This window comes from Amborella trichopoda, chromosome 12, assembly GCF_054954075.1.
Source record: "Amborella trichopoda isolate Santa Cruz 75 chromosome 12, AtrichopodaSantaCruz75HAP2 v2.0, whole genome shotgun sequence".
In the NCBI taxonomy this organism is placed as follows: Eukaryota; Viridiplantae; Streptophyta; class Magnoliopsida; order Amborellales; family Amborellaceae; genus Amborella; species Amborella trichopoda.
The window spans coordinates 3,679,208-3,689,695 of NC_142347.1; the positions used below are offsets into that span (position 1 = coordinate 3,679,208).

Consider the following 10,488-nt stretch of genomic DNA (forward strand, 5'->3'; position numbering starts at 1 on the left):
CTGAAATCTATATTTTTGTAAAAAATCTATTATTTGCAGAGGGTGAGGGCAAAATGATCGATTTTGAGCGCTTTTCAGCATCAAAACTGCAATTTCCAACAAGATGTACCTTTTTTTAAATCAAATAGTAGAAGAGTCCCACTGATTTTATAAAATAAAATAAAATCATGGAAATGTCCCCTAAAGAGAGAAAAAAAGAAAAAAAAGGTCATTCCTTTATCTTCTCAACCCTCTTTAAATCGACATTTCCTTCGGAATTACATTATATCTTTAAAAAAAAAGAAAAAAAAAGGTAAAGTTGACAAGTATTTTACTATATTTTTTGTATTTTTTCAGAAAAGTAAAACGTGCCTCAAGGAACGCACTTTAGATGGACGTCAATGAAGGGCAGCCCCAACTAAATTCACAATTAAGGGTATTAAAATAACATTAAAAAATCTCACTTTCTATTTTAAAATTTTAATTTTGTTTTTTAGAATCATACTAATCACAACGTAGATTTTCGATCCTTAAAATTTGAAAAAAATTTATATAAGGTTACAACCTTAAAAAGGAAGGAAGCCCGGATTAAACCGGCTAGCGCATTGGGCTATATGTTCGCAGCATTAGATCTCGGCCTACAATCCTATATGCAAGGGTAAAGGGATCTCTCTCTCACATGCTTGCCCACATCATTGGCAGCATTTTAGTGATTCTTAAATTATCAAATTATCAAAGTAAATGGTGAAAAGTTTTTATCCGGGATGAAGCATTATCAATTTCCTTATTCAAGTAATATAGATCAACAAATAGTAATATAGAGTAAAAAGTGAAAAAACAAAACAACTAGGATTAATGAAAATTCTCCAAAACAATTAGAAATATATATTTCTAAAAGAAGTGTGAAATTGCAGGAAGGAGGGAAAAACAGAAGTAGATTTAGAAGCATTTTACAAACTTGACCATCTCTGGTTATTGCAAATCATGGTTCACCAAGGTTTTTAAACCAATCTGAGATGGTCCTGACAAGTATCCTTGTATCGTTGAGGGAAGCAGCCTTCAATCCCTGGGCAAGTGCATCAGCTGGAGTATACAAGTCACCCACCTTCCATTTGATATCCTGTGCATACAAAACTCATATTTCAGAACAATTTCATTTGCACATTATCAACTTTGATTTCATCTGCTTCTTCATCTGTTCTTAACACAGCTGAAACAAGAAACTTGTCCATAAGCATACACTGGAATTACATGTCACCTGTTTCAATACACACACTTGCAAGTACAGACTCTAGGCAAAGGTGGTCGGGGTGGCCGGAGCCACAACACGACATGGAGAGATCCATTCTCACCAGGTAGGTACCTCTTCAACAAAAACACATACGCACATTTGCACACCTAAAGCGAGAGAGAGAGAGAGAGAGAGAGAGAGAGAGAGAGAGAGAGAGAGAGAGAGAAAGAGAGAGAGCAGTCCTATGAACTAAAAAAACCAATCATGAGAACTGAAAAATATGATCTTCAACAATATTAGTGGCACAATTATTGTAGTCCTCATTTAAACTATCTTCTAACAAATAATTTTTTCTTGCTAATTTAAGTATTCTAGGCTCCAATAGGTGATAAGATAGGATAAAGTAGATTTAAGTGGGCTTGTCATGTCTAGCGTAAACCCAATACAGAATCTGTTTGGGGGTGTGATTTGGTTCAAGTAGAAGAACATAGTTGGAAGTAGTAAGAAATGATATGGGAACTTATGGCCTCACTAAGGGCATGACCTTAATAGAATAGAATGGCGGAACATGATTCGTATATCCGACCCCAAATTGTTGGGAAAAGACTCTAATGATGATGATGAGGTACCCAGTAAAGATAAATTGTCAGACGTAAAAAGAATATGTAAAACTCCGCACGACCGAACTGAACTAGAAGATCTAATTCCATATCAACTCCTCTAAGGAAACGCTCAAATGAATCTACAATACTTTTAGCTTCTCCTCTAGATAGATTCTAGTCTCATTGTAGTTTGCATTACAAATCCTGCATCGCATTCCAATATTTCCCTAACAACCCTGCCTCACATTCAATGGATCCGCTTCCACAAGTAAAATGCAAGAGAAGGAATACATAAATACATTGAGCCCAGTTCTCAGCAAATATCAAAAAATCTGTTGACTGCACGGTTCTCATCCTTAATTAACTCTCTCCTTTGCTGAGTCCGACTTCTGAATGGAAGTAACACCTTCTCATTTGGAAGTCACCTCAACCTTTCCCTAAACCAATTCCAGCAAACTATACTAGCCACAATGTATTCCTATGTCCACTCTGGTTCACTACTCTCATCCAATAATATAGAACTCTTCCCTCACACACCCAAAGAGAAAATACTCAATTACAGCACACTCCATGTATGGAATGATTCACAGCCCATGTATGGTATATGTTACTAAGCCGGGGCATGCAATATTTTGAAGATCCTATCTGGTGCATATAAAATGTAAATAGATGCATTCTAGTCAGACTATTTACCTGTGATATATTAGTCAAACACAAGTGAAGCATAAATAATCTCTAGTTCAAATGACTTGGGTAGGAGCATGATCCACAAAGTTCACCAGCCTAGCTATCAACATACTGATGTCTATCACAAACAAATGCATCAAATGTAAGTTTAAAGGAAAAAGATAATATAGGCCACCAACCAATGGAATAGTATAGGCCGGAGAGCCATATTGAATCTGGAGGATATGGATGGCAGAAGTTGTGTATTAGGATTACATTTATCAGTTTGTTTAATTTTTATTCAGATCGACCCCAAAATTTAGACACGTGTTCCTGACATAGGGGCTCCAAAAAAAAGAACAATAATTTGCAACAAAATTAAAGGGCCAAAATGTGTCCGCCATGTACGGTGAACACTGGCCATCTAGATCACCTATCATCATGCAACTAGAGCTGTCCAGCCTATTCTGTTCCATAGGACAGGCAGCCTATAAAATCCTTATCCTAAGATAAATCACTCAAAGTACTTGAGATTTTAATTTCATACCTGAGCGCAAGGTGTAATATGGATTCCATTCAATGTAACTTTTTCCAATTTTCCACCTATTGCAGCAATACGCGGCTTCAAAATTTCTTCAATAACATCGGTTTCATCAATTGCATCAAAGTTAAATTTAACCTGGCAAGGAGCATTATGTAACAAATGTATCACTTTGACTCCCATGTATCAACCATATAAAATCTTTCCACAGTGATTTTGGCACTTCAAAACTGAACTCTTCTGAAATTTGCATTACCAATAAAGTCCTACGAACATTGTAAGAACATTTTATGAAGTCCCGGTTTTCCAAGGGTGTGGGCTTGAACTCAGATACCCCCTGGTTGACCTGAAGAAAACAAAACAAGATGACCTGAACCTTTGAACAGAAGTGACAAGGCCAACTGTTGCAATGAATGTTCTCCAGTCTTCATATATTCTAACTGTTTTAGTCCTAAAATACAGGGAGAGCAAAATTGCATTTCAACACTTGGCACAAATGTCATCCAAAATATTAAACATATATTTTTGAAGAGAAAACTACTGACAAATTGTAAGAAAATGGTGAAAATGAAGTGGCCCTTTTATGACACGTGTTTCTATATGGTGAAAATGAAGTGGCCCTTTTGTGTAAATGCATGCGAATATTTGTGCATTAGCATATTCCAAAAGAGTATTGAATATGGTACTGCCAAGTAGCATCAGCCATCAATTCCTAATTACTAAAACCATTATTGACCACAGTAGCAGACTACGCAGAAGCTCACCCAGGTACAGTCAATTTCTGTCGCCCAATATAAAGAAATATGTTTCACTACAGAAGAAAGTCCAAACGAACTCACCCAGGGTACCCCTGCCTAGCCTGAAACCCCCAGACTCAAGGGGTATATAAATGATTATATTTCTTTTACAGTTGGGTAACAGCACAAAGACAATAAATATCTCTATAAGAAAACTTAGATAGTTCTACACACATAAACAAGTAAACAAAAGGTCATGAGAAGACCTGACTCATGACCGAGGGTAACTGGTCAATAAATTTTGTCACAGAACCAATGGCTTCCTGATCAAACTGTTGAAGCATGGGTCCAGCAACATCAAGTACAGTCTTGAAAGCGTTGTCTGCAACATAGGGGAAAGACAAGAGGATATGGTCTCAGTCAATTTATGGCATGTTTGAAAGAATGTTTAACCCCAAGTTAAAATTTCAGAAGAAAATTATCCATTCAAGGAAGCGATTCCTTATTATCTGAACTCCAGTTGCATGGGTAGTGGCCACAAGGCCCACAACTGCACAAGGTTTCTTCAGAATTCAGATGTTGCTTTAGTATCAAATAGAGATTTACACTTTGCCAAATGCATGTCGAAAGGAATCAAAAGACTATCTCTGACCTCAAGGTTCCTTTGAAAACGCAACATAAAGTTTTCCAAGATGAAAGAAATATTCATTCACAAAAGAGAAAAAAAAAAGAAGCTACCAAATCCAACAACTTGGTAAGCTAAATATAATACAAATCCTTTACAATGTTAATTTAAGCCACCAAATATTATGCTTCAACAGTTCACCACCCACAAAATTTTTAAAAAGAATGATAAACTACAAACAAATCAGAAAAAGAAAAAGAGCAGGTATGGAACCTCATGTTTCGCACCAAAATTCTTTACAACTGGAAAGTTTGGAGCCATTTAGAATGGGAATGTCAACTCTGTCAATGTAAAAAATGAACTCCAAACTTCAGATGAGGTGAATTAAGCCACTAGAAGGTCTGTAAATTTTCAACTTTTACGAATTACCAGCCCGTCTAGAGTCAAAAGACCTTTTAATGAATGAAGAAGCCTTGTAATTCAATGCCTTCGCAAGCTCATTTGGCATTTATGAATCCACTGAGTGGAAGTAAATTCTTTCATGATAGATCTGAGAGCGTTCTAGCATTTGAGTGGACTCCTAGTGGCAGAAGGCAACTGACTGGACATTATTAGATGCACAAAACCTGATAGGAGATGTCCAGGAGGAGATTGTGAAAATTGCAAATTATTGGCTATGCTCTTTCCCCCAAAGCATCACCATCCAGAGAGCATATTCTTAGCTAGAGAGGAGATGTTTTGAGAGGAATTAACAAGTAAGAATATCATTGCATAGCATATGCATAACACTTTGTGTTAACTTATACCTCTCTTTTTTTGCCTAATGCATATGCTATGAGACATTCTATAGATGCCTTTATAAAAAAGTAAAATGCAGGATTTATTACTTACCAAAAGAAAAATAATTCTTTTAAGAACATCAAATAACACATAGAAGAAACCATAGTTGCATGAACCATGTACGTGGTAGCATATAGACTCCAAATCTACACATTCTCTAGGAACCTCAAGTTTAGGGATGCCAGTGCACTTCATGTTCCAAAGGGAACCACAGGGCCTGGCCTCCAAAATTGTTTCTCATAAAGAAATTCCCAACCTCTATAGTAGCATGTCACCATAGCTGTTGGCATCCAAAATAGAGATATGAAATACATTGGAATACCAGAAAAAACAGTCCTATAAACGTGATATAATGACTAGAAAATTTGAAATCTACTATATCAACTTATGTTAAGATTGGATTCCTCAGGGCACTATGGGACATATGCCAATAGAAAGAGGTAACTCCAAGTATAAGTCTACTAGGCTACTCAAATTGAACTCTCGCTACTTCAAAGGATTGCCCCAGGACTCATCTATCACCCCTAATCTTAATTTCTTAAACTCATTGTCGATATAGATGCAATAGGAAAAAGAAATCATCCAAGGCTTCCCATCCAATTCGCCTTTAAGCCTATCTCTCAACTCAAGTATCTCAAAATGAAATAAACAAACTCATTCTACAAAAAGGCAGCATATACAAGCCAACGATGCTCGCTCTAGTTACTTGACAAAGTTTGCAGATATATGAACTAGAATGATTGCACCTCGCCATGCTTAAGAGATTACTAGAGTAATATGGTAAGACTCTTGCATCACCCAACACCATCATTAGTTTGATAATCAAAATAAGTCAAGAAAACAATTAGGCATGTAAGTACCAAAAAAAAAAAAACCAAGTAGGCATGTAGTCTAAACTTTTATTAAAAAAGGGGGGGGTAAAATCTGCTTCCAACACCCTTGAAGGTACACCACACTATACACCAAACGTAGGAACAACTTGATAAAATATGCAGGTGATCATACAAGATGTGCACAATTAGATTTTTATTAACAATCAAAACGAAAGTTAGAAACTAGATTTAACAGATATTTGACAATTACAAAGAGATGATATAATCACCTGAAGTATTTCTGGCCATTGCGTAGACTGGTGAGGCCTCAAGAATTGGCGCCAATTGAGTAGCTACTGGACCTAGCTGCAGAAGACACCTTCAGGAGCACTTAGACATCAATTGGACAAACAGGGACGTCCATCCCATTCTAATAAGGAAAAGGTACATAATCAGCTAGAGGCTTATTTCTTAGAGGAAATTGATATATTTCTACTTCACATTCATCTGCCACTAGAAAAATGTGACGTGTAAATTTAAGGAGTCTGATTGATGTTTTTGGGTCTTCTTTCTCCTATAGGTTGGATTTACTCATATGATGGGACCACCAGAAGACACAGAAAATCCAATCAGAGTTGGAGAAAGGCTAACCATTGAACTTCTAAATCTCAAAATATCCATGTACAATTATGATGACTCAACTATTAAAGGAATCCCCGAAACAATTGCAGAAGAAATCTCAGTATTTTCAAACATCTCTTCAAAATGTTTCAAATCTCAACAAAGTTATGTACCTGTTCAAAGTATGGGACAGCTTCAGAAGCTTCTTTGTTGTTAAATGAGATTATGGCATTGGCCTTCCAAAAGACAAATAAAATAAAATAAAATAAATGATCAGTCATTAGTCCATGATTTTCTTTAACTGCTCCAAAAGAAAATTGCACTCCGAGTAAGAATACGCAGATACCAAACCTTGGGAATCTTTTCACCAAAATAACTTCCAGCAAGCAACTGAAGCAGCGCACCATTACTGAAAATTGTATACAGAAGCAAACGACAACAGATGAGTAAGCAATTATCATGCCTCATAGACAGCAAAAATCCAGAGATTTAGAACTGACAAAACCAAGAAGATCCTAATAATATTGCATTGTCCTTCCATACAAGATATATCACCTCCTCTTAGAGGTTTTGACTTGTTTAGCTACACGTAAAAACGTAAATCAGCAATTTCTAGACCAAAACATGCATGCTGAAGGAAAAGTATACAAAGAGACTTTTTGCTAATCACTCTTATCCGCCAGATTTCAAATCTAGTGGTTGTAAGAGTGTCATTAACTAGACTCAAACTACAAAAACAGAATTTCTAAAACTTTATGACACACTCCAAGCCATCCAATTTGAGATCCAATGGATAGAAGTAATTGTAACCTCCTTGTAACAAAGATAAACAGTCTCACAGTATACAAACCCACATTAAATTAATATATGCAAGGTGAGAGAGACTGGTCAAAAAATATAAAACTTGTTCTCTTTGCAAATTCAAATTTTTACATAAAATAGAGCATGACATTAAGAGGAATACTTAAGGAGTTAAATGAGACTCACACTATTGGAGAAATAAAAGACATTGATTATAATTGACCTGTGACCAACTGAATAAACTGGAAGTTGAAGGATATCATCAACCAAGAGGCCAGCATGGGATAATCCAGAGGAAAGAAGCATATCCATGCAAGCATTGAACTTATCATAGACTTCTTTTGCGGCTTCTTCGTGATCAAATGTCACATTATAGGGCACAGCAATTATAAGAAACCCTTCCTTAGCCAATAGATCAATCAAATGGCTGCACAAGGCACAATTATCCATTAGACATGCAACTGCAAATAAGAAGCTCAAAATTCAGATAGATAACTGAAATATTATTGACTAAGGAAACTTTGAATAGTTGAAAACCCAAATAGGACAATAAAAACAACAGTTACTACTTCCAGATAACAATCTGCAGAAAGTGGATTTCTAAGAGGGAAAAGAACTCTAGAGCCCATTGAATAGTGGAAAACTGTAGTCCATTGCATTCATGACCTTCCAATGAAATGATGGACAGTGATGGAAAGAAGGAAGGACTCACCAGAACTGGGCAAGGCCCAAATGGAGGAGGAGGACAAGACCCAAATGGAGGGTGCCACTCTCTCTCTCCATCAATGTCAATCATTTCATCATATGCTTATGGGCCCAATAGAAACTACGGCTTTTTATGGTGCACTGGACAACAATATGCTTTTCCATTTTTGAGACAACCATGAAGCAATCAAAGTACCTGCTCCATGAAATGTACCACAGCCATGATATAACCATACCTGTAGGTAACCTCAGGAATTGCTCCAATGAAAGCACCTCCCAAGAACTTGATAATAGCCTGTGGTTTTCTTCCATTTGATGGTGAAATCACCAAACATTGACCCAACCTTCTATAACCCTTTTCATTATAGATCTCGCGATCAGCATTGTACACATTCGAAATAAAAGTTTTCCGCATATTCTTGACTGAGGCTCGGTGCTTCGCAAGAGTTGGGCATCCAATACATAAGCTCTGCATCTTTGATTTCCATGAACGGCAAAACCCTCCAAAAATATGTCTTGTTCCAATTTTTGTGGATACATCTCTATGAAATCCCAAACGATTGACAGCAGAATAATTGTATCTACACTCTGAGAAGTTCAATGGGGAGTAATAATGTAACTTCATATTTTGTGAGTAGCACACCAATTGAGTCATTTAATTTTTTAAAGAACAACAATGCCAAGAACTTAAGTGTGCCCAAATTCTGCACCATTTGATAAAACAAAATGAAGAGTAGTTTAGAACACCTTCAATCCATAATGTGCCAACTCAAAATTTCAGAACAAAATATGAATCTCGAAAGCAAAACATGGTGAACAAGAAATATTAGTTTTCTGGAAATTTTAATTTCCAAATGGAAAAAAGGATTTGTAAGCATCAGCTACTGCAACCTCAATACTTACAAAGATTACTTCTAAACCAAAATGTACTATATATTTATCAATATCCGTTCTTTACAGTCCAAAAATTAGACTAATTATCAGGGACGAGCAGCTTTGATTGGAATTTGATATGATAATAACATGAAAATCCCTTACAAAATAAAAGCTAGATGGATTCTACAGAGTTACATCAAGCGAAGCCACAAAATTCAGATCGAAGTTTGCAAGTTTTTCTACAAAACCAAATGGGGAAATAGTTCAAAATTATTTGATGAATTTCAATTATACCAATGCAGTCTTTTTTCTTTTTCGTTTTTTTCTTTTTTTTTCTGGGTAAATAAACTTGTAAAAACACAAAACACCAATCATTTAGTGTGGAGCAGTTGATTGGCTTAGTAGTAATAGGTTATAATTCAATTATTATGCTAAAAAGGTGAATAAGGAAGATGGATTGAGATTTTGAAGCCCAAGCACAGGTATTTACCACAAATTTTAAAAAAAAATGATATAATTGCACTTCAGTCATCCAAAAAGGCCTATATTTCTAACCAAATTCCCACAAATTTTATGCTAGAAATGACTACAGCAAAACATGAGTATTTTACTACGAAATTTCTCAATAAGAGTGTCCAAAGAAAATAAAATTATAGAGTCAAATGCACACCAAAAAAAAAAAGGTTCCAAGTTTATGCTGGTTATTTGATCAATGCAAGGATTTCATGCCCTACAAATATGCAAACCCAAGCAATTTTTGAACAAAAGTTCAACCTATTCATAGGGAAAAAGAGATGTGAGCTAAAAATGATCAAACGAAAAAGACATAAGGAAATATTTCTGTTGGCATTAACCGATCTCCCTACTTGAACATTCACAGTCCAAGGCTTTTTAGTTTTACTGAGCAATCACTCACTCAAGCTAAGAGCTCTACAGGAAGAATTTAGCGAGATAAAAGGGCGAAGAGAGAGAGAAAGAGCTCACTTGAGGAGGAGGAAGTGGCGCACAGTAATGGCCGAGAAGCACCGCACAGATAGGATGGCAACGGTGGTTTAAAAACTGGGTGCGGTGTGTATAGAACCGAAGCTCTAAACAATCAAATTAGAGCGTACCTTGAAGTAGTTTCGAGAAGTATGGTTTCAATATTGAAAGGGTGCGGTTTGTATAGAGCCGAGGCTCTAAACAATCAAATTAGAGCCCACCTTTAAATAGTATTGAGAAATATGGTTTTAATACTGGAAAGTTTTGTAATAGCTTTAGATTAAATTTTTATCTTTAGTTATAAAATTTAAAGCTTCAAAAATAGTGTAGATCGAGCGGATATATGAAAATTTGAAAATATTGAAAATTGACGATCCAAAAATACGTTTCAAGATGCAATATTTCTAAAATTTGAAATCCATTTTTTCTCATGTCTATGCATCTTGATGTTAAGATGATCGATTTGAAGAT

General features: G+C 35.9%; 1 protein-coding gene across 15 annotated transcripts; it reads right to left on the reverse strand.

Annotated features, from left to right (window-relative positions):
• Positions 1 to 731: 731 nt before the first annotated feature.
• LOC18433689 (initiation factor 4F subunit (DUF1350)) lies at positions 732 to 10,187 on the reverse strand. Of its 15 annotated transcripts, none has more exons than XR_016046422.1 (10): positions 10,021 to 10,187; positions 8,397 to 8,864; positions 7,679 to 7,882; positions 7,006 to 7,063; positions 6,828 to 6,890; positions 6,324 to 6,399; positions 4,023 to 4,138; positions 3,276 to 3,470; positions 3,026 to 3,157; positions 732 to 1,099 (listed from the first exon to the last, which is right to left on the reverse strand). XR_016046422.1 is itself a non-coding variant. In XM_020666831.2 (10 exons), the coding sequence occupies exons 2-10, from the start codon at positions 8,813 to 8,815 to the stop codon at positions 962 to 964; spliced, it is 1,278 nt and encodes a 425-aa protein (XP_020522490.2). In that variant the 5' UTR covers positions 8,816 to 8,864; positions 10,021 to 10,187; the 3' UTR covers positions 732 to 961. The 15 variants fall into 15 exon arrangements, 6 of the variants coding, with proteins under 6 accessions (XP_020522490.2, XP_006843834.3, XP_020522488.2 ...); XR_016046427.1 differs by having other exon boundaries at positions 3,294 to 3,365; positions 6,324 to 6,412; XR_016046425.1 differs by having other exon boundaries at positions 3,276 to 3,365; positions 6,324 to 6,412.
• Between the last annotated feature and the right edge of the window lie 301 nt (positions 10,188 to 10,488).

What these genes read in the sequence shown, in the direction of transcription:
- LOC18433689 (XM_006843771.4), bottom strand. Translation starts at nt 8,815, where the DNA reads ATGACTCAATTGGTGTGCTACTCACAAAATATGAAGTTACATTATTAC. An exon ending in AATGGCCAGAAATACTTCAG is followed by an intron (nt 4,139 to 6,323) that starts GTGATTATATCA and finishes CCTATGTTGCAG; the next exon opens with ACAACGCTTTCAAGACTGTA. An exon ending in ATATTACACCTTGCGCTCAG is followed by an intron (nt 1,100 to 3,025) that starts GTATGAAATTAA and finishes TTGTATGCACAG; the next exon opens with GATATCAAATGGAAGGTGGG.